This window comes from Sander vitreus, unplaced genomic scaffold (genome assembly GCF_031162955.1).
Source record: "Sander vitreus isolate 19-12246 unplaced genomic scaffold, sanVit1 ctg243_0, whole genome shotgun sequence".
Classification (NCBI taxonomy): Eukaryota; Metazoa; Chordata; class Actinopteri; order Perciformes; family Percidae; genus Sander; species Sander vitreus.
Window position 1 is genome coordinate 1 of NW_027595416.1, and position 20637 is coordinate 20637.

Here is a 20637-nt window from a genome sequence, read left to right on the forward strand (position 1 = left end):
ACCACAACTAGAAGCACAGCTAGAACCACAGGTAGAACCACAACTAGAACCACAGCTAGAACCACAACTAGGACCACAGGTAGAACCACAACTAGAACCACCGCTAGAAGCACAACTAGAACCACAGTTAGAACCACAGGTAGAACCATAACTAGAACAGCTAGAACCACAACTAGAACCCAGGGTACCCCAGGATTCTTCAAGTTAATGTTTTTTTATTATAACCTTCTCGTTCACGTTAGCGGAGATTAAATGTTACCTGGATTTAATCAAACACTTTGTGAGGTGCGTTTGTCGTCTAATAACATAAAATAAATACTATAATTTGCAGTGTTGTTGTGTTTTCTCGTATTTGCTCTTTGCTTCGTTCGTTATACTTCTGGAAAATTTCACTTTTACTTCAATACATTTCCCCTCAGCATCAAGAAATGTTTTTATACATAGTGTATATACATAGAGTGTTTGGCACTTATGCCGCTTTTCCATCACATGGTACCTGCTCGACTCGCCTCTACTCGCCTTTTTTGGTTTTCCATTATGAAAAATAGTCCCTGGTACCTGCCAACAGGTACTTTATTTAGTACCACCTCCTTCCAGGTTCCCAGCGAGCTGAGGCGATACCAAAAGGTGATGTGAAAGCGACAGACGGGGGTGTCCTGAACATACCCACCATTTTTAAATAGTTCAGCCAGCTGTGTTTCTTTTTTGCTGCCTCCAGCTTCTTTAGAAACTAAATGTGTCTTCTGGCAACAACAACAACACACCTTCTACGTTCTGTGTGTCTGCTCTAATCCTTATAATAATGCTTTTGAACCCACTCTGAGAACCAGTACCAGAACGGCTGCTGGAACAAACACAGAAGAACCAGAGCCTTGTTTCCTTACTGTTGGTAGCAGGAGTCATGGTGGGGAGCCAGCGTCTGGAGGCCGCAGCAGGAACAGGAAGTGGAGTAACAGGAGGCTCCGCCCTCTGCTCTACCTCCTGCAGGAGATCCAGCGCCCCCCGCAGGTTACACACCCTGAAGCTGCTGGGCAGGAAAACCTGCTCCCGCCGGCTGGAGAACTGCTGCAGCTCCTCCTGCAGAACACGGAGAACCAGGGTTAGTGGTCCTGGTCTACAGGGTCAACAAGGGTTAGTGGTGCTGGTCTACACGGTCAACAGACAGGTTACTGATTGAGCTCTGAACTACCAAGCAGGGTTAGGGGTTAGAGAGGTAACTACTGGCTGTTCGGTACAACAATGCTGGTTCACTTTTCACAAGGAGAAATCTCCGTGGTAACTGAAAAGCTAACGTGTCTCGGAGCTAGGGTACCAACGTACACGTAACATCAGGGACCAGCAAGCATCAGGGTAGTGTTAGAGTTTGAGACTGACTCAGGTAGTGTTAGGGGTTTGAGACTGACCAGGTAGTGTTAGGGTCTGAGACTGACCAGGTAGTGTTAGGGTCTGAGACTGACCAGGTAGTGTTAGGGTCTGAGACTGACCAGGTAGTGTTAGGGTTTCAGACTGACCAGGTAGTGTTAGGGTTTCAGACTGACCAGGTAGTGTTAGGGTCTGAGACTGACCAGGTAGTGTTAGGGTCTTCAGACTGACCAGGTAGTGTGCTAGGTCTACACGACCGACAAGGGTTAGTGGTGACTGACAGGTAGCTCAGGGTCAGACTGACCAGGTTACGTGTTAGAGTCTGAGACTGACCAGGTAGTGTCAGGGCTTGAGACTGACCAGGTAGTGTTAGGGTTTCAGACTGACCAGGTAGTGTTAGGGTCTGAGACTGACCAGGTAGTGTTAGGGTCTGAGACTGACCAGGTAGTGTTAGGGTCTGAGACTGACCAGGTAGTGTTAGGGTTTCAGACTGACCAGGTAGTGTTAGGGTTTCAGACTGACCAGGTAGTGTTTGGGTTTCAGACTGACCAGGTAGTGTTAGGGTTTCAGACTGACCAGGTAGTGTTAGGGTTTCAGACTGACCAGGTAGTGTTAGGGTCTGAGACTGACCAGGTAGTGTTTGCTGATGCAGGCTTCGTGATTCAGAGCGTCCACACGGCGACTCAGCAGGTGAACCTGAGTCAGCAGCTGCACATGCTGAGAGAGACACAGAGACATTTCATCATGCTGAGAGAGACACAGAGACATTTCATCACGCTGACAGAGACACAGAGACATTTCATCATGCTGAGAGAGACAGAGACATTTCATCACGCTGACAGAGACACAGAGACATTTCAACATGCTGACAGAGACACAGAGACATTTCATCACGCTGAGAGAGAGACAGAGACATTTCAACATGCTGAGAGAGACACTTCAACATGCTGAGAGAGACACTTCAACATGCTGACAGAGACACAGAGACATTTCATCATGCTGAGAGAGACACAGAGACATTTCAACATGCTGAGAGACACAGAGACATTTCATCATGCTGAGAGAGACACAGAGACATTTCATCATGCTGACAGAGACACAGAGACATGAGAGAGACACTTCATCCAGAAGCTAATGAAGCTAATGGCTAGCTGCAGCCAGTCAAAGTGTGAAAGCTGTACCTGCTGTATCTGCTGCTGCAGCTGCAGCTTCTGGGCAGAGTTTAGGTGGAGGGTGGGCTCCACCCGGCCTGGCAGCACCAACACGGAGGTCACGGGGACAGGCGCCGGGCTGGCTGTTTCCCTGTTGTCACGGTGATGGTTGGTGGTGTCCTGCAGGGCTCTCCTCTGCTGTGCAGCTTCATACTGTTTCCTCACCGTCCGCCGGCGCTCCGTTAGCATGCTGGCTAACGGAGCATCAAAACTACACACAGCAAAGACACACAGATGATTCACACAAAATGCACCAAACCTCGGACGGGACAACGTTTGCTGGGACAGGATGTCTGCCTTCAGGTGGATTCTTCTTCAGGAGTTCTGTGTGAAGAAGAAACAGCTGCGGCCATTTTCTCTTCCTCCTTACCCAAACAGTTACAGCACTTCTCTGCTGCACCGTCCCAAAAGGAGGAACAACACTGATAGATGGCTCTGTCTGTCTGTGTGTCTGTGTGTGTGTGCTGAGTGTTACCGTAAAGCCTGGGGAACGTTGAACTTGTGTCCAGTCTGAGATGGCTCCTCTTCCTCGTGTTCCTCCTCTTCCTCCTGGAGCTGCACACAGAACAGACGTCATCATCATCACATGTAGACCACATGGTCTATCAACTAAAGAAGCAAAGAGTCTAAAGACTCCCTGTTTGGAAGTTTCCCGGTTTAAGAGCAAACATAAAACTAGAATCATTGGTAGAAATGAACTCAACTCACAGTATCAAAGAGCTCCTCCAGCAGCTCGTTGACTTCTTTCTCTGAAAATAACAACATGAGTTATCACGAGAAGAAATCACAGGTCAGAGGTGGTTTCCTCCCTAATCCTAACCCTAAAGGTCCTGACACACCAAGCCGATAATCGGCCGTCTGACAGTCTGGCGAGGCCGGTGACTCGAGTCTGTTCGGTGTGTTCCGTGCCGACAGGGGTGGTGATGGCGCAGCGGATATGACACATGCCTTTAGTGTCGAAGACCAGGGTTTGATTCCCACTGCGATACATCAACCAATGTGTCCCTGAGCAAGACACTTAACCCCTGGTTGCTCCAGAGGCGTGTGACCTCTGACACATGTAGCAATTGTAAGTCGCTTTGGATAAAAGCGTCAGCTAAATGACATGTAATGTAATGTCATCAGTCAGAGGAGCTGTCGGCCTTCATTTTGGCTGATTTGACTTGTTGAATCAGAAAGCGGGCAGTCGGACTCAATGGAGTGCTAACCCGAATCAAGATGAGCGTGACTAGAGTCTCTCAAAATCTGACATTAATCTGTTAAACTGACCTTTGTTGATCTGAAATGAAGACAGATTCAGCAGCTGCACGGCCTGTTTCTCTCTTCAAATGTTTTCAGAAACACGTTTCGGTGAACTATTTTAGGACAATATGAGATCGTATTCTGAACGAGACGCCATGATGGTCGGGGAGCAGCCAGACCCACGTGACGCGTTCGTCATTTCCGGTTTTCATTTTTTGTGTTACGTCTCGCGCGCGTGCAGAACGTACGCTCTAGTCGGGGTCTCTTCGTGGTGTTCTGAGGAACTTTTTGGACCTCGGGGAGACTGATCAGTCCGACTGGCCTTACTGCCGACGGTCGGCCGTCTGGTTGGTGGATCAGGGCCTTTACACGTACTGGTGATCTGGACGCCGCGGTCTGTGCGGTAGTCCTCCAGGTCCGGCTCGTCCACGTCCTCTAGGAAGTTGTACTCGGGGTCGTCGTCATCGTCGGCTTCCTCTGAGAAAACAAACAGCCTCAGTCAGCTGGGGAGATCTGAAACACGGCCACTTTTTCACACATTTCTTGTCGCATTAGACAGGCTTTTAAAGTGCAGACTGTAAAGACTTTAGTTCCTCCATCTTAGCGTCGCTGTGTGGGGGCCATGAGGCCCTGTGTCTCCATGATATCACCTGTATAATAGAAAGGTTCAATAGAAAGCTGTCTGACCGTCGGTGTCGGGGGCCATGAGACCCTGCAGCCACTTGGTCCAGTGGCGGTCCTGCTTCCGCTGGGCGGCGCTCTGCTCGTACATGTCTGCCGTGATGTCGGGGGCCAGAAGCTCCGCCTCCAGCTGGCCCAGAGGAACGTTCACCAGAGGACGCTTGGAGCGCGTACGAAACGCCAAACAGCTGGAGCCTTCATCACCGCCATGGCCATCATCATCGTCAGCTTTTCTGTCCAGAGACTGAGAGAGAGAGACAGACTGAGAGAGAGAGACAGACCGGGAGAGAGAGACAGACCGGGAGAGAGAGACAGACCGGGAGAGAGAGACAGACCGGGAGAGAGAGACAGACCGGGAGAGAGACAGACAGGGAGAGAGACAGACCGGGAGAGAGAGAGAGAGACAGACAAAAAGAGAGAGAGAGAGACAGACAGATAGAGAGAGACAGGGAGAGAAAGCGACAGAGAGAGAGAAAGACAGGCAGGGGGGGTTGTTTTAAACATCTAATTTTTGTTCTTTAATATAAAATTCAATTACCTGGTATATGGGTAGGTTACCTGGTTACCTGTGTAGGTTACCTGTTATATGGGTAGGTTAACTGGTTACCTGTGTAGGTTAACTGGTATATGGGTAGGTTAACTGGTTACCTGTGTAGGTTAACTGGTATATGGGTAGGTTAACTGGTTACCTGTGTAGGTTAACTGGTATATGAGTAGGTTAACTGGTTACCTGTGTAGGTTACCTGTTATATGGGTAGGTTAACTGGTATATGGGTAGGTTAACTGGTTACCTGTGTAGGTTACCTGGTATATGGGTAGGTTAACTGGTATATGGGTAGGTTACCTGGTTACCTGTGTAGGTTACCTGTTATATGGGTAGGTTAACTGGTATATGGGTAGGTTACCTGGTTACCTGTGTAGGTTACCTGGTATATGGGTAGGTTAACTGGTTACCTGTGTAGGTTACCTGGTATATGGGTAGGTTAACTGGTATATGGGTAGGTTACCTGTGTAGGTTACCTGGTATATGGGTAGGTTAACTGGTATATGGGTAGGTTAACTGGTTACCTGGGTAGGTTACCTGGTATATGGGTAGGTTACCTGGTTACCCGTGTAGGTTACCTGGTATATGGGTAGGTTACCTGGTTATATGTGAAGGCAGCGCTGCAGTCCAGCTCCTCGTCCACAGCGTTGAGTCTCTCCAGGAAGGAGGACTCTGGAGGCGGGAGGAGGTGATGAGGAGTGCAGGTTAAGGGGTCTCCCAGTGGTCCTGGGGGTCTCTAAACAACAGGTCAGAGGTTAGGGTCTGTAGGGCAGATGTCCCCCCCACAGTCCTGTAAGATGAACTCCGTATCCCTTCATCAATTCACAATCTACATTTCAAACAGCTAGAACTAAACCTCTGGGTACCTGTAGCAGTGCATCAGTCCTCTGGTCTGATGACACTTTGGGTTGAGAGTCCTGATGCATTTTGGGAGGTGAAGCCAAGCTGTCTGCATCACTGAGGAATGTCTACACAGACACTGACACTTTGGGTTGAGAGTCCTGATGCATTTTGGGAGGTGAAGCCAAGCTGTCTGCATCACTGAGGAATGTCTACACAGACACACACACACACACACACCCAGAGACCCAGACACACACACACACACACACACACACACACACACATACACACACACATACAGAGACACACACATACAGAGACACACACACACAGACAGACACACACACACACACACACACACACACATACAGAGACACGTCATTAACATCGCCTGAAACAATTCCCCGGTGATTTCACTGTTAGCCAATCATGTTGCAGGTTACAGCAGCTGTCTCACCTCTTCAGCCGTGTCTTCCTCTTCCTCCTCTTCCTCAGGACAATACTCTTCATCTGACGAGTCTTCATCCTCCTCCAGATCTATGTCCACAAACTGAGGAGGCTGCAGGACAGACAGGCAGACAAGCAGACAGTAAGACAGGCAGGCAGACAGACACGCAGACAGGAAGAGAGACACTTATATATTTTTTTCATGCCAATAAAGCAAATTGAATTAAATGAAGACAGACAGGTTTACCTTGGCTGTGTTCACTGCAGACAGACTCCAGTTCAGTGGCTGTAACAGACAGACAGAGAGAGTGAGACAGACAGTCAGACAGAGAGTGCGAGACAGACAGACAGAACCAGCTTTTTGTAAACGTTTTTAAATTATCAGAGAGGATCATGGGAGTTTGAGTTCACCTGCCCTTGCTGAATGGCCTGTTTCAGTCTAGATCGAGTCATCTTGGGCTCCTGGTGGAAGACAGACAGGTTTAAACACAGACAGACAGACATGTTCAAACACATGGGACGGTCCTACAGGACACAGACAGCATGGACACACTCACAAACATGGGAAGGTCCTGTGTGTCTCTGATGGCAGCTTTCATCATGGCCACCACGTGCTCATGGGTAATCACCTCCTGACATGGGACACACAACACACACAGGTGTCACACAGCACGCTGTCAATACACACAGAGAGGACATTTTCTTTATAGTGTTTCTTCACATTTTTATCACAGCTAGCTGCAGCATTTGATGAGCCATGTGTGTGTGTGTGTGTGTGTGTGTCTCTGTGTCTGTCTCTGTGTGTGTATGTCTGTGTGTGTCTCTGTGTCTGTCTGTGTGTGTGTGTGTGTGTGTGTGTGTATATGTCTGTGTGTGTATGTCTGTATGTGTATATGTGTGTGTGTCTGTGTGTGTATATGTGTGTGTGTGTCTGTGTGTGTATATGTGTGTCTCTGTGTGTGTGTGTCTCTGTGTGTCTGTGTGTGTGTGTGACTCACGTGCAGGATGGCGCGCACGTTGCTGGATGTGAGGTTGTGCTGTTTGGACTTCCTGTCCAGGTCGATGTCCAGTCGTCCCAGTTCGTCCTCGCTGGCCTCGCTGGTCGCCACGTCGACGGCTGTATTCAACCATACTTTACTGACTCCGACGTGTTCACGTGTCACTGTGATGTCACCGCAGACAGGTGTTCTCTCCTCTTCCTGTCTGTCCAGCGTCGGAGACTTCCTGTCCAGTTTGCAGACGACATTCTCTCCGTCCGTCCTCAAAAACTTAGACTCCAGAGGACAAATGTCTTCTTGTGCTGGACGCGTCCTCTCCATCCGCTGGAACACACAACACAGAGCCAGTCATGGTTGTGTCCACTAGAGTGGCCACCTGTGAGGCAGTCTTAAGACAACGGATGTTTAGTTTTAGTCAGCCCTCTGAAAAGCTGCTATAGACGCACTTCGGCGTTAAGACGACGTCGCTGTAATAGCCTGCATGTCCTATAGGCTAATATGCAATTGTTATGTATTTTTGTATCTCTTTTTTATACTATTTATAATGTATGATGTGTTATATGGACCTGTGTCTGCAATAAAGCTTTATTACACACACACACACACACACACACACACACACACACACACGCCACTGAGAAACACAGTGAGGACAATCAATACAATTACTGATCGATATATATATATATGACATGTTCAGCATCAGCCAGCGTCCACTAAAAGTGCTGTTTTTACCGCTGACAGACTCAACTTTCAACCTTATTTTGTCAGCAGAAGGCATTCTGTTTTGCAGCGAGGTCAACACCAGTCCTTCCAGAAACATGCTGAGTTTGTTTGGGATTGTTTTGGGCTAAAATCCTTGATGATGCGTCACGTTTTCTTAAAAAATGTGATGGAATATGCGGGATATTTATGCAATTGTATGCGATGAAATTGCAGGAACTTCTTAAAACTGTGGTTTCATTGTGGCTTCATTGCGCCCCCCCCCTTCCCCCCGAAATAAATATGCAGACTTTGGCTGATTATGCATTGAGTTATGAGATCACATGATCACGTTTTTCTGGAGGGACTGGAAATATGAAACTAGAGCTGGGCGATATGGAGAAATATCACCATATTTTTGACCAAATACCTCGATATCAAAACGATACCGTAGCGTTGACTATCGGTGCTTTCACAAAATATCTTCACAATGAGATCAGATCAATAATCATCATAATGTGGCTATAATGACTGAGTGGGTAAAGGGAAATAATAGAAGAGCTACAACAGTCTGGTCAGTTCAGACAATGACATCACTTCCTACAGTAATACAGCCTCTACAACCAGGAAGACACTTCATTTACCATCTCCAAAATAGACGATATCTAGTCTCATATCACGATATCAATATAATATCGACATATTTCCCAGCTCTAGATGAAACATAGTCATACAACTCAGTGGGCCAGAAGATCAACGATAGTGACTGGTGACTAGCTGCACGACGGCAGGACAATATCTGATTGTGATTATTTTGACTGAAATTGTGATTGAGATTTGATTCACGATATTGGAGGGAATGATCATTTTTATATCAATATTCTCATTGAAAATTAATAAAACTAAAGAAATGATTATAGTGTGATTTTTTGCGAGGATCTGTAGCAAACAAAGATGTCTTCTGTAGTCTGTCGGATGGGATTGTAGTCCAGGACGTCTCTGCAGCTCCACGATACTTCATTCAGAACGGGTTGACACAGATTTGTCCTTTAACAAATATTGCGCCCCCTGTGATTTGGATATTGCACTAGTCCATGTTGAGATACAATTGTGATTAATCACGCAGCCCTACTGGTGACCGACTTTAACATTTCCATGTGTACAAAGCACAGCATCAATATCATCTAAAAAGTGGCAGAATGAGGACACAGACACCCACAATAAACATGCTGAACACATGATCAACATCTCTTCCATCATTACACATCAGCAGCATAGACATTTTTATTCTAACAGTCTGACAACATTATGGGATGGATCCCTACAGAGATAGACCTTTTAGTTAAAGAGTAAGATCCTTTTAGTTTAACATGAAACTTTTAGCGTGTATAGAGCCAGCATATCTCCACCAGACTCCATGTAAATAATCAGGACTTTTAGCGTGTATAGAGCCAGCATATTTCCACATGTAAATTGGTGAATTAAGGGTTTATTTCAACCAAACCAGAGTGGTGATTGTTACCATGATAAAAATACTGATTATTTACATGGAGTCTGGTGGACTGGTCCAGTTTAGCTTTAACGGTAGTTAAGAATCCGTGACCATGTTTAGCTGGCACGGTTTAGCTAGCACGGTTTAACTGACCCGGTTGAAAAACGTGCTTACAGAGCAGCAGTCCAAATATTTCTCTCTGTTGTTGTAACGTTAACGATAGCTCAGTTAGCTAACGGTGCTAAGCTAAACACACAACTGAGCAGGCGCAGTGTTTCTTATGTTTGTGGCGCGAAATTCGGCTGTAACATAAACAATAAAGAACAGGAAAAATTAAACATCACAATCTGTTATTACGAATCAAAATGAAAGATTTACCGCCAGACTGACGACAGCAGCCATTTGTTATTACTCGGTCATATCTGTTAGCTCCTTTAGCTCCTTTAGCTTCTTTCAGCTCTGTTCCGCCAACAACAATACGACTTCCGGACCGAGTCCTTCAGAATAAAAGTCATTGTAAAGGTACTCCGCGCCCTCTGCGGACCGAGTCCTTCAGAATAAAAGTCTTTGTGAAAGGGAGTGACTCCAAACTCGTGTTGCTGTCATGTTGCGATTTTTGTTGGGTCAGACCTATCTGCTGGCGATGGGGGGCCGAGACTGAGAGCTACATGGAAAAGTAGGCTATGCACCAAACAAGCCCCTATGAAATATTACTGTTTTCATGAATACAACCCAACTCCTTCAACAAAGAATAAAAAGACATGACCCTCCCCTATTTTCCGCTGGTGGTCCATTCCAGAAATACCGAACGGTCCCTAAAGGCAGTTACACACAGAGACAATAAGAGAATAATATAGATATTTCCAAATATGATTAAAAAAAATAAAAAATAAAAATAAAACAAAACTAAATAAACTAAACAAACAAAACCCAAAAAGAAAACTAAATTCTTGTAATTAGTCCTGTATTCCTCAGGAAGCTAAATACATATTTAAACATATTTCACCTGAGCTTCTTCGTAGAACGTCCTCTAAGTTTAACCTTAACTGTTTTCCTTGCAGTTGTGGGATTAATCTGAGTCTGTCTTCCTGATATTTAGAATAACATGCTTTATAGACTCTGGACTACCACATAATACACAGCTGCCATCAGCATGTTTCTTCATTATTAACAAAGTATTATTTAATCTTGTGCGTCCAAACCTCATTCTTGAAAAGACATCCTCCTCCTCCTTGCTTCTGTTCATATTTCTGCTCTTTCCCACTTTATTCTGGATATTATAGAACTGTCTTCCAGTCTGCCCATTATCCCATAATGTTTGCCATTTTCCCTTAACTTTTTAACCATACTTTTAATTTCTGCTTTGCTATAATTAACCACTATATCTATGCTGGAATTTCCCGCTGCTTGCTTAGCACATGTATCTGCTAACTCATTTCCTACAACGACTATATGAGCTGGTACCCATACCAGAGTTATCTTGGTACTGACTGTAACAGAGTATTTACAACTTGTATTATTTCAAATCCAATATCCTGCCTAGATTTTGACTGAACTGTTTTGATACTGATCAAAGCTGGAGTCTGAAGCGATTAGCGCCTTCCTAGACCTACTGACTTCCACCCATAGCAGAGCTAGCCACACAGCAAGGTTGTTAAGAACGTGACAGTAGTCATGGATGATATAGTGGAGTGTATCTCCATTGAATTATGTATGAAAAAAATGAAGAATGTCATAGTAAGTTGTGAATACAGGAAACCAGGATCCAATGTTAAAATATTCACAGAAATAATGGAAAAAAATGTTTAATAAAGTAAAGCATGAAGTCAACGATATAAGTGGGGATTTCATCATTGACCTACTGAATCCCAAACACAAATCAACAGAAGAGTTTATTGAAACACTGTATAGTTTGAGTCTTTCTCCAACAATCACAAAACCTACCAGAATAACATGCAATGGTGCCACGCTGACAGATGACATTTTCACAAACAATATGGAAATCAATTCTTTAAGTGGAATATTAATCAATGACATAAGTGACCACCTACCAATCTTTGTGACTCATGACTGTAATTTTATTGGGAACATTGAGTGTAATGAGACTATAGAGATTAAGGACTGAAGAAACTATTTCTGCATTTAGAAAAGAGCTAATAAAGTATAATTGGGAGGAAAGTAAAGAAGGACGCTGACCCTAACAAGGCATATGAACTATTCTTAGACATATTTACAACTTTATATAATAAAAAGTGTCCAATAACTGTAATAAAAGGAAATATTCAGAAACACAATGGATATCCAAAGGAATTCAAAATGCCTGTAAAAAAAACAATCCCCTGTACAGGAATTTCATAAAACATAGAACGAAAGAAGCAGAGTTAAAATATAAGAAATATAAAAACAAATTAACTACCATAATGAGGGCATGTCAGAAGGATTATTATAATAAATTACTAGAAAATAACAAAGATAATGTGAAAGGAACATGAAATACATGTTAGGGGCTTGTTCTGACCCAGAACGCAGAGATTTCACACACAGACAATGAACGCAGTTTGTAAATGTTTTAATGAACAAAAGAGTACTCAGAGACAGTGTGGGTCCTGTCTGAGTGGGGAATCTCCTGGCTGGTCCGAGTACCGAGGCGAGCCGAGGGGGAAGGATCCAGGTCGTACGAGACTCGAGGCGGACAGGCAGGGAAGAGTTCACAGTAGTTTCCACAGGTGGAGGATAAGGCTGGACGGTGAGACTGGAAGCTTGTAGGCACAGCGGAGGAGGCAGCAGGTCTGAGCGGACACTGGACAGAAACACAGGGAAGTATGAGCTCAGGAGAACAAAGACAAAAGCTAGGGGGCACAAGACAACACGGACACAACTTTGAATAAACGGAGAACTCAGAGCCACGTTACCACATGGGTGTAGATAACGAACTGGCGCCGAAGAGGCGATCAGCCCGGGTTTAAGTATTGCTGGAAATGAATCTTGGAGATGAGCTGCAGCTGTGAGGAACAGCTGTGCAGTGTTGATTTGGCCACGCCCCTTGACCTACTTTCCTCTGAACACACCTCCAGCACTCCAGGTGGAAAAACACAGAGACACAGACAAACAGAACAAAAACACCCAAAACAGGGCGGAGAGAGAGCTGCCCATAACAATACAATAAATACCATTATTACAAAAGGACTTAATCAAATTATTTATCCGGAAAACAAGACGTGGTCAAATATGAATGAGGTGGTTGACAGATTCAACAATTACTTTGTTAATGTGGGTCCTAATCAGGCCAAAGACATAAAGTACACAGGGACGAATTACTCTGTGATGGACCACGTGGATAATAACCCATATTCATTGCTTTTGGGAACTGTAGAAGGCAGGGAAATTATAGAGATAGTAAATAAATGTAACAATACAACTTCCAAAGATTGTGATGACATTGATATGTCTCTAGTAAAAAAAGTAATAGACGGGATTGTAAACCCACTATCATATATATATATATATATATATATATATATATATATATATATATATATATATATATATATATAATCTATCATTTAAAACAGGAGCATTTCCTGATAAGATGAAAGTAGCTAAAGTCATCCCATTGTATAAATCTGGTGACTCACATATTTTCAATAACTATAGATCGATATCTCTGCTTTCTCAGTTCTCAAAAATACTTGAAAAACTATTTGTCAAAAGGCTAGATAACTTCATTGATAAAAATAATGTACTACTGGACAGCCAGTGTGGATTCAGACCCGGTAGATCAACGTCTACGGCACATAATGAGTCAGTAGAAAGATTAACTAACTGTATTGAAAATAAAAACTAGGCAGTGGGGGTTTTCATTGATCTAAAAACGCTTTAGATACTGTTGATCATGAAATCCTGTTAAAGAAGATGGAGAGGTATCAGAGGTGTGGCCTTTAACTGGTTAAAAAACTATATTCAGAACAGGAGTCAGTTTGTCAGTGAGCCTTGATATTTCCTGTGGCGTTCCACAGGGGCCAGTTTTAGGCCCTAAACTGTTTATCCTTTACCTGAATGACATCTGTAAAGTATCAAATGTAATAAAATGTACTGTTTTTGCAGACGACACAAATATTTCTTGTTGCGGTGATAACTTGCAGCAGACGCTGGAAATGGTCACTAATGAAATGAATAAATTAAAAGTCAAATAAGATATCTTTAAACTTGAACAAAACTAAATTCATGATATTTGGAAATCATACTATAAATACAGATGTTAAAATAGTAATTGACGAATAATGAAATCATTATTGAATTAATTGAAAGAGTCTATGAAAGTAAATTTCTGGGTGTAGTTCTTGACCATAAACTGCTGGAAGCCCCACATTAAATACCTGTGCATGAAGATGGCCAGGAGTATTGGTATATTGAGCAAAACTAGATATATATTGAACCAAAATACATTACATACTCTGTACTGCACACTTATTGTACCATATATGTTATATTGTGTGGAAGTTTGGGGAAATACCTACAAATTCAGTTCAAAAATAGATTAAAGAAATCATTACTTAACCAATACAGAAAATAATAAACTGAAACATAGGATTTGAATTTGTAATCTAAAGGTATTGTTGTATATTATTGTAAATTATTGTAAGACTGAAAGATTGCATGCTGTATTTGCATATCTATTTTACTTTGTATAATGTGATATTGTGAAATAGGGGCAGGACCCAATAAGCTGTTTGCTTCCGCCTGCTCCTTCTCAAACTAATCCCTTTTATATTTTTTATTTAGTTTTTTGTTGTTAGATTCTGATTGTTTGTGTTTTATTTTATGTTTTTTATGTCTTGCAACATTGTTGATTGTTCGAGATAAATAAATAAATGAAATGAAATGCTTTGAGAGTTTTAAATGCAATGCTATGACTTTACAATTAGTATGACATTCATTCAGTAATTTTAGGAAGTTTCAAAATGGATCTAATCATGATTGCACTTCATCATTGTACCTTGCACTGGAACATTATCTTTATGTATAGCTTCTTTTGTGACATATACATTAACATTGTGGAAAGACTCAATGTTAAATCTGTTCTCTTATTGTATGTAATTATAAATTTCAGTTCTCCTGCATAGTCTTGTGGATCCAGTCCACGTAGTCGGTGACTCTGGTATAGACTCCATATATTCCTGGCTTTCTGCAGTCAACCCCCCAGCTGTCAATCCCAGCAGCCCAGAACCTTCCGTTGTCTCTTAGGGCGTAGGGGCCTCCACTGTCACCCCGGCAGGAGTCCTGCCCACCTTCAGGGACCCCAGCACAGAACATGTTATTTGACAGACTTGGAATATTGTCCCTTGTCTTCTTCAACGAAGTGATTGATTTACTGCATGTCTCCTGCTCCACCACAGGTAGTTGCACAGAATTCAGCCTATTTGTTAAAATCAGTCGGCCGTCAATTTCAGTAATGCCAAAGCCTGACACCAGTCTGAAAGAAAATGCAAGAGAGACCTTCATGGTGCACTGTATAGAAGCTGGTCAACTTTCACATGTTATCACAGCAAGGGGAAAAAGAAGATATAAATGCAAGGTAAAAGGACTTTGTAAAACTAAAAACAAAGAACATAAATAAATATCATATACAACAGATTATATAGCATCATGAAATGGAAGTTATTTCTTTACCCCATTGCGCCAGTGACGTATGTGGCCCCCTCTGCTGGCAAACATATTGGCATGATGGATGAGCTGAATGTGATCGGGTCTTGCAGTTTGATCAAGGCAATGTCATGGTTGTAGTCTAATTGATTGAGGTTGTTGTATTCAGGATGAATGTGGATTGAGGCAGCATACACAGGAGAGTCCAACATGGAAGTAACAGTATGGCCCATATACATCTGCAAATCAACAGCATGGGAGGAAATAAATATCAAATAGTGTTCAAAGACACACAGATAACACCTGTAGTAGAACACCTACTCACACAGTCTCATTTGACACTGGTTTTCCATGATGTGTTACGGTAGTAGCTGCAGTCATAATCCAGCGGTCTCCTATCACCATGCCTCCTCCTCTTGACCCATCTACATTCAGCAGCACTTGCCAGGGGATGGCATGGTCTGGAGCGTCACTGCCTCCAATGGTCCTCTGTTAGGCAGAGAGGAGTTTTGTGGGCTTGCCACAGAATGGATGAGACAGATATAAACTAGGTTCACACAGACATAGACTTAATGTTTAAATTCAAGCATCCTGGATTAGATATCACAGGGTCATAATACCAGGTATACATGTTGGAGTGACATTGTTGAGGTTGGATCTCCTTCTGTCTGCTTCACAGGTGAAAGTCACTGAAGACCAGAGGGAACAAGATAAGACAAGATCATTTTAGTTATAAAATATAACTAATGTGTTATTAACGGTGTTAACACAAACCCATTTTAATGGCGTCAATTTTATTATCGTGAGATTAACGTTCTTTTTGGCCTAGCAAACTTTGTAGTTTTTTTCACGTGCTGTTGCAACAACTAGTAACGTTAGAAAAACTACAACACCACACCGGATCTAGCTAGAAGGAAACACAACAACAGACACGCCACACACACAAAGAGTAGTAGGCTGACGTTACGTTTTGAGTGGATGGCGAGCACGAGACGCCGAAATGGATGCCAGTAAGATTCTGAATGGAAAGTTTACTTTTAAAACGTTGTGGAGGGGGACAGTAGTCTCACCACACAGCCTGTAGGACACGGAGACAGCAGCCACACTGGAACTGCTGCAGAGTCCAAACTCTGTCTCATTAACTGCTGATCACTGGACGTCAGTGAGGAATCTACATTATTTAGGAGTTACTGAACACTAGATGGACTCTGTATATCAGCATACGGTTTTAGGACTGGGTTGTTTGTATCGTTGTTTTGACTGTTTTTGTCATTTGGGACATTGTCCACCCCCTTTTCTGTCCAGGAGAATTGTTACGTTCCTTATTAGAAGAACGTAAAGGTTAAATGTCCTCCTGTGGCGTCCGGTTTTTGGACCATTTAGTTTGAACTGTAGAAGCAACGTGTTAGTGTTACATCTCAGTTAGTTAGGGACTTGGAGGAATGGTGCAATAATGACTGACACACATGATTCACACATTTTACTTTTGTTTACAGTAAATAAATAATAACAAATACTAATCTTAAAGTCAAGTTCATAAAGTCACTTTCTTTGTTTCATTTGATTCCCAGTTAAGATCCTCTGGTGAGAACGGCTTTCACTGTTAATATGGACTTAAAAACTGTTCTGAAATGCTAAATAATAGAACTTGAATCATGTGATAAAACATGTGATTAATCGTGATTAACTATAGAACTTCAGCGATTACAAAAAAAATTCGTTTGACAGCCCTAAATAATATCTAAATATCTCACCATTAACGCCACCAGGGAGGGTGTAAAATGGTTCATTACAGTGACACTGAATAACAGAACGGTACTGGTACTGAAAGCCAGACAGGAAGAGGAAGACCTCCACTCAGCAAAGGTTCAGGTTCTCCACAATCAATCACTGCACAAGAACAAAACAAGGACCAGTTAAAGAAAAAACATCAAACCATCGTCATCTTGTGTCCTTGGTCACAGGTTACATGTAAACTCTGTCCAAATATTCAGTTTAAACAGGAAACGCAGCGTTTGGACACATGCCCCTGAAATGGACATTTGACTTGATTGGACATGACAACCAAAAATGAATCAGATATGTGATTGTGTTTGATTGTTACCGATTGTTACTGTTGACCAAACAAAAAACCATGTTTCTCTCCATTTGTCGCTCCCTGTATGTGCTGTAGTCCAGGCTCCAGCCACCACTCAGGCCTTCAACATCCGTGTGGTAGTCCAGTCTCACAGTGTTGGAGTTCGTAGCGATCAGGCCTGGACTCTTTCCACCACACAGCTTAATGGGCTCTCTGTCTGGTATGCTCACCTACGAGGGGAGTAGTTGTAAAAATTGTATTTACATAAACAGAGGTATATCAGAATAGCCCTCTTCTTATTGTCATTTGTTGCAAGGAAGCCCGTTGCCAATACCTGAAGCCAGTGACGTACACAGCTGGAACCTTGGTCAGTGTCCATGCTATCTATGTGGAAGTTGTCAGTAAAGTTGAGAATCACAGTTAAGGTGGGCTCCACGGTGATGATGTATGAGCAGAACAGCAAAGGTGGTGAGGGGTGAGGGTATCTCGGACTGGCCAGATGTCCCGTATTCTTGTCAAATATACAACCACCACAGGAAACTAAGCAAGGTGCAAAGGCTAGTATTATTATAGCAAGAAGAGCTTGAGGAGTTCATCCATACTGTAGCTACCAGTGTTGGGAGTAACAGCGTTTAAGTATAACGGCGATACTAACGGCGTTATTATTTCAGTAATCTAATTACTTTTCCCATCGTTGCAACGCCGTTAACGTTACTGAGAATGTAAAGTGGCGCGTTACTACAATTTGGTTGAATGAAGTGAGAGGTGTCAGGCTTTGGCTACACATCAGCTGCCTGGAGAGAGCAGGGGGGTGATGATTGGCTGGGTGGGCAGATGCCCTGCTCACGCTGTCTCACTGCACGCTCTGACTACCACTAAACACAAGACAGCGACAACGGCGACGAGCCAGGGAAATTCAAAGGTAGCGTTGTCGAACTGGAAGTACCGGCACTACTTCTCGCTCATTGAAATTAAAGGCGAGAATGTTTATGTAACGTGCACGCTACGCCAAATGTTCTAAAATACTGTATATAGTGTTTTTATTCTTCAATCAGTTAATATAAACATCTTTGACATTAAAGATATTATAGAATGTAAAAAATAATGTCACAGTTACTTTGCTGAGTAACTAATTACTTTTACAATGTGGTAACTGAGTTACTAACTCAGTTACTTTTAGGGAGAAGTAATTTGTAACTGTAACTAATTACCTTTTTAAAGTAAGATGACCAACACTGGTAGCTACTGAGCTTCACAGGATGACACACAGAAAGGTTGCATACGAAGATGCATGAATTCACTATACGATACTCACTCAGACATGTGTGCTGGTCTAACTGAAGTTTGTAACCATGGTGAACCTGAAAAGTGTAAAAAGTAAAACAGACCGCAGATTTATGACAAGGCACTCCCTGACAAACAGTCAGGCTTGGCCTTCAGTTTAAATGCTTAATTAATGTTACAGTATCACACATGGATAAGAGTCAGTCAGCAAAGTGACTCGGTAATGTGCCTTGTACTGCAAAATATAGCTAAAGTTGGTTCACACATTAGCTACCAAGGCACTGGTGGTACCAGACAATGGCAGGAGACGCTGTCAGATACAGATATGGGGACTCGAGTCTGGGACTCGGACTCGAGTCGCACTTAAATCGCTTAAACAGCTGACTTCAGACTTGACTCGGACTCGACCCAAAAGACTTCAGACTTGACTCGGACTCGAGCTTCAAGACTCGTCAACAACCTGTTTTCATGCAATTATTGCTTTTTACATCTAAATGTATTCATGTATTTCTATTTTCTTTTATTGGGGCATATACGGGGAAACGTATGACGAGCTGCATGTCCCCGGCCCTTCGCCATAATGTGCAACGTAACACATGCGCCGATGACGACACCAAATCCTCCAGGAGTTGGGCCTGTTGTCATTAGTTTAGCTCTCAATAACTTGGTAAACAGTTGCAGTAAGCTAACAGCTACAGGCACCAAGATACATGATGATGGATCAACAATGTTGAACTTCATCAGGCATCTCCAAACGCTCCCAGATAGGTCAGTCACTCACGCTAATGTGAAAAGAGACGTTACATTTAGCATATATCGTCACAGGTAACAAGCTAACCATCGCTAAGTGTTGTGCTAACGCTGGGAACAGGATCATTGTATCTTATAGTTAGTGGTTGCTGAGGCTCAGACATCCATGGCCCACAGGAGGCGGGACGCACGGATCCATCTCCCCAGCAACAAACGCTGTCGGGGGGGTAAACTCATGTGATGCGTAATCGATCCCGTGGATGATTTGTAGGCTGTTAAGTGAACAAGGTGTACCCGGTCCACCAAACACTGGGCCGTCTTCACTGTCTTCATTCTGCACATATTTCTGTTACTGTTGTGCTATTTACTATTTCATTATTTCATCCATGCGTGGCGCAGCGGATCACCTGCCGTGGAGACGCTGGCCTCACTAACCTCTCCTCCTCTGAGTCGGGTATCCCTCGCGCTGGACTCAGTTTCACTGAGCCTACTAACACTTAGAAAATAAATGGCGTTACATCAGTGACTTCAAACTGCTTATTGTGCGTAATTTGGACTGACCCTGAGATGCAGACAGAGACTGAGAAAGAGACGTTACATTTAGCATATATAATCACAGGTAACAAGCTAACCATCGCAAAGTGTTGTGCTAATGCTGGGAACATGCAAATTGTATCTTTATAGTTGTATCCATATGATGTGACAGACTTAGGTTAATATTTCACCAGGTCAGAGGTCTAGAGGGACGTGTTAAGTAGACCCCATAAAGTTATCTTACAGCTGATGTTGATACTGGACTGTATGGATGGTAGCTACAGGACATGCTATGATACTGGACTGTATGGATGGAGCTACAGGACATGCTATGATACTGGACTGTATGGATGGAGCTACAGGACATGCTATGATACTGGACTGTATGGATGGAGCTACAGGACATGCTATGATACTGGACTGTATGGATGGAGCTACAGGACATGCTATGATACTGGACTGTATGGATGGTAGCTACAGGACATGCTATGATACTGGACTGTATGGATGGAGCTACAGGACATGCTATGATACTGGACTGTATGGATGGAGCTACAGGACATGCTATGATACTGGACTGTATGGATGGAGCTACAGGACATGCTATGATACTGGACTGTATGGATGGAGCTACAGGACATGCTATGATACTGGACTGTATGGATGGTAGCTACAGGACATGCTATGATACTGGACTATATGGATGGAGCTACAGGACATGCTATGATACTGGACTGTATGGATGGTAGCTACAGGACATGCTATGATACTGGACTGTATGGATGGAGCTACAGGACATGCTATGATACTGGACTGTATGGATGGAG

At 43.3% G+C, this 20637-nt stretch overlaps 2 protein-coding genes and 1 pseudogene across 2 annotated transcripts; all 3 read right to left on the bottom strand.

Moving 5' to 3' along the window:
• Positions 1–884: 884 nt before the first annotated feature.
• LOC144513411 (GON-4-like protein) lies at positions 885–6004 on the bottom strand (the record flags this gene model as incomplete). Its single annotated transcript, XM_078244473.1, has 9 exons — positions 5907–6004; positions 5639–5776; positions 4503–4740; positions 4191–4292; positions 3282–3322; positions 3049–3128; positions 2544–2784; positions 1993–2079; positions 885–1077 (listed from the first exon to the last, which is right to left on the bottom strand). Coding segments are annotated over exons 1-9 (1180 nt in total), but the record flags the coding sequence as incomplete, so codon positions are not given.
• Positions 6005–6008: 4 nt separating this feature from the next.
• LOC144513396 (GON-4-like protein) lies at positions 6009–10002 on the bottom strand. The gene is made up of 7 exons (XM_078244463.1): positions 9901–10002; positions 7329–7652; positions 6888–6962; positions 6742–6792; positions 6578–6616; positions 6341–6442; positions 6009–6092 (listed from the first exon to the last, which is right to left on the bottom strand). Exons 1-7 carry the CDS (start codon positions 9922–9924, stop codon positions 6009–6011), a joined length of 699 nt encoding a protein of 232 aa, XP_078100589.1. The 5' UTR covers positions 9925–10002.
• Positions 10003–14628: 4626 nt separating this feature from the next.
• On the bottom strand, positions 14629–18594 carry LOC144513410 (complement C1r subcomponent-like; annotated as a pseudogene).
• Between the last annotated feature and the right edge of the window lie 2043 nt (positions 18595–20637).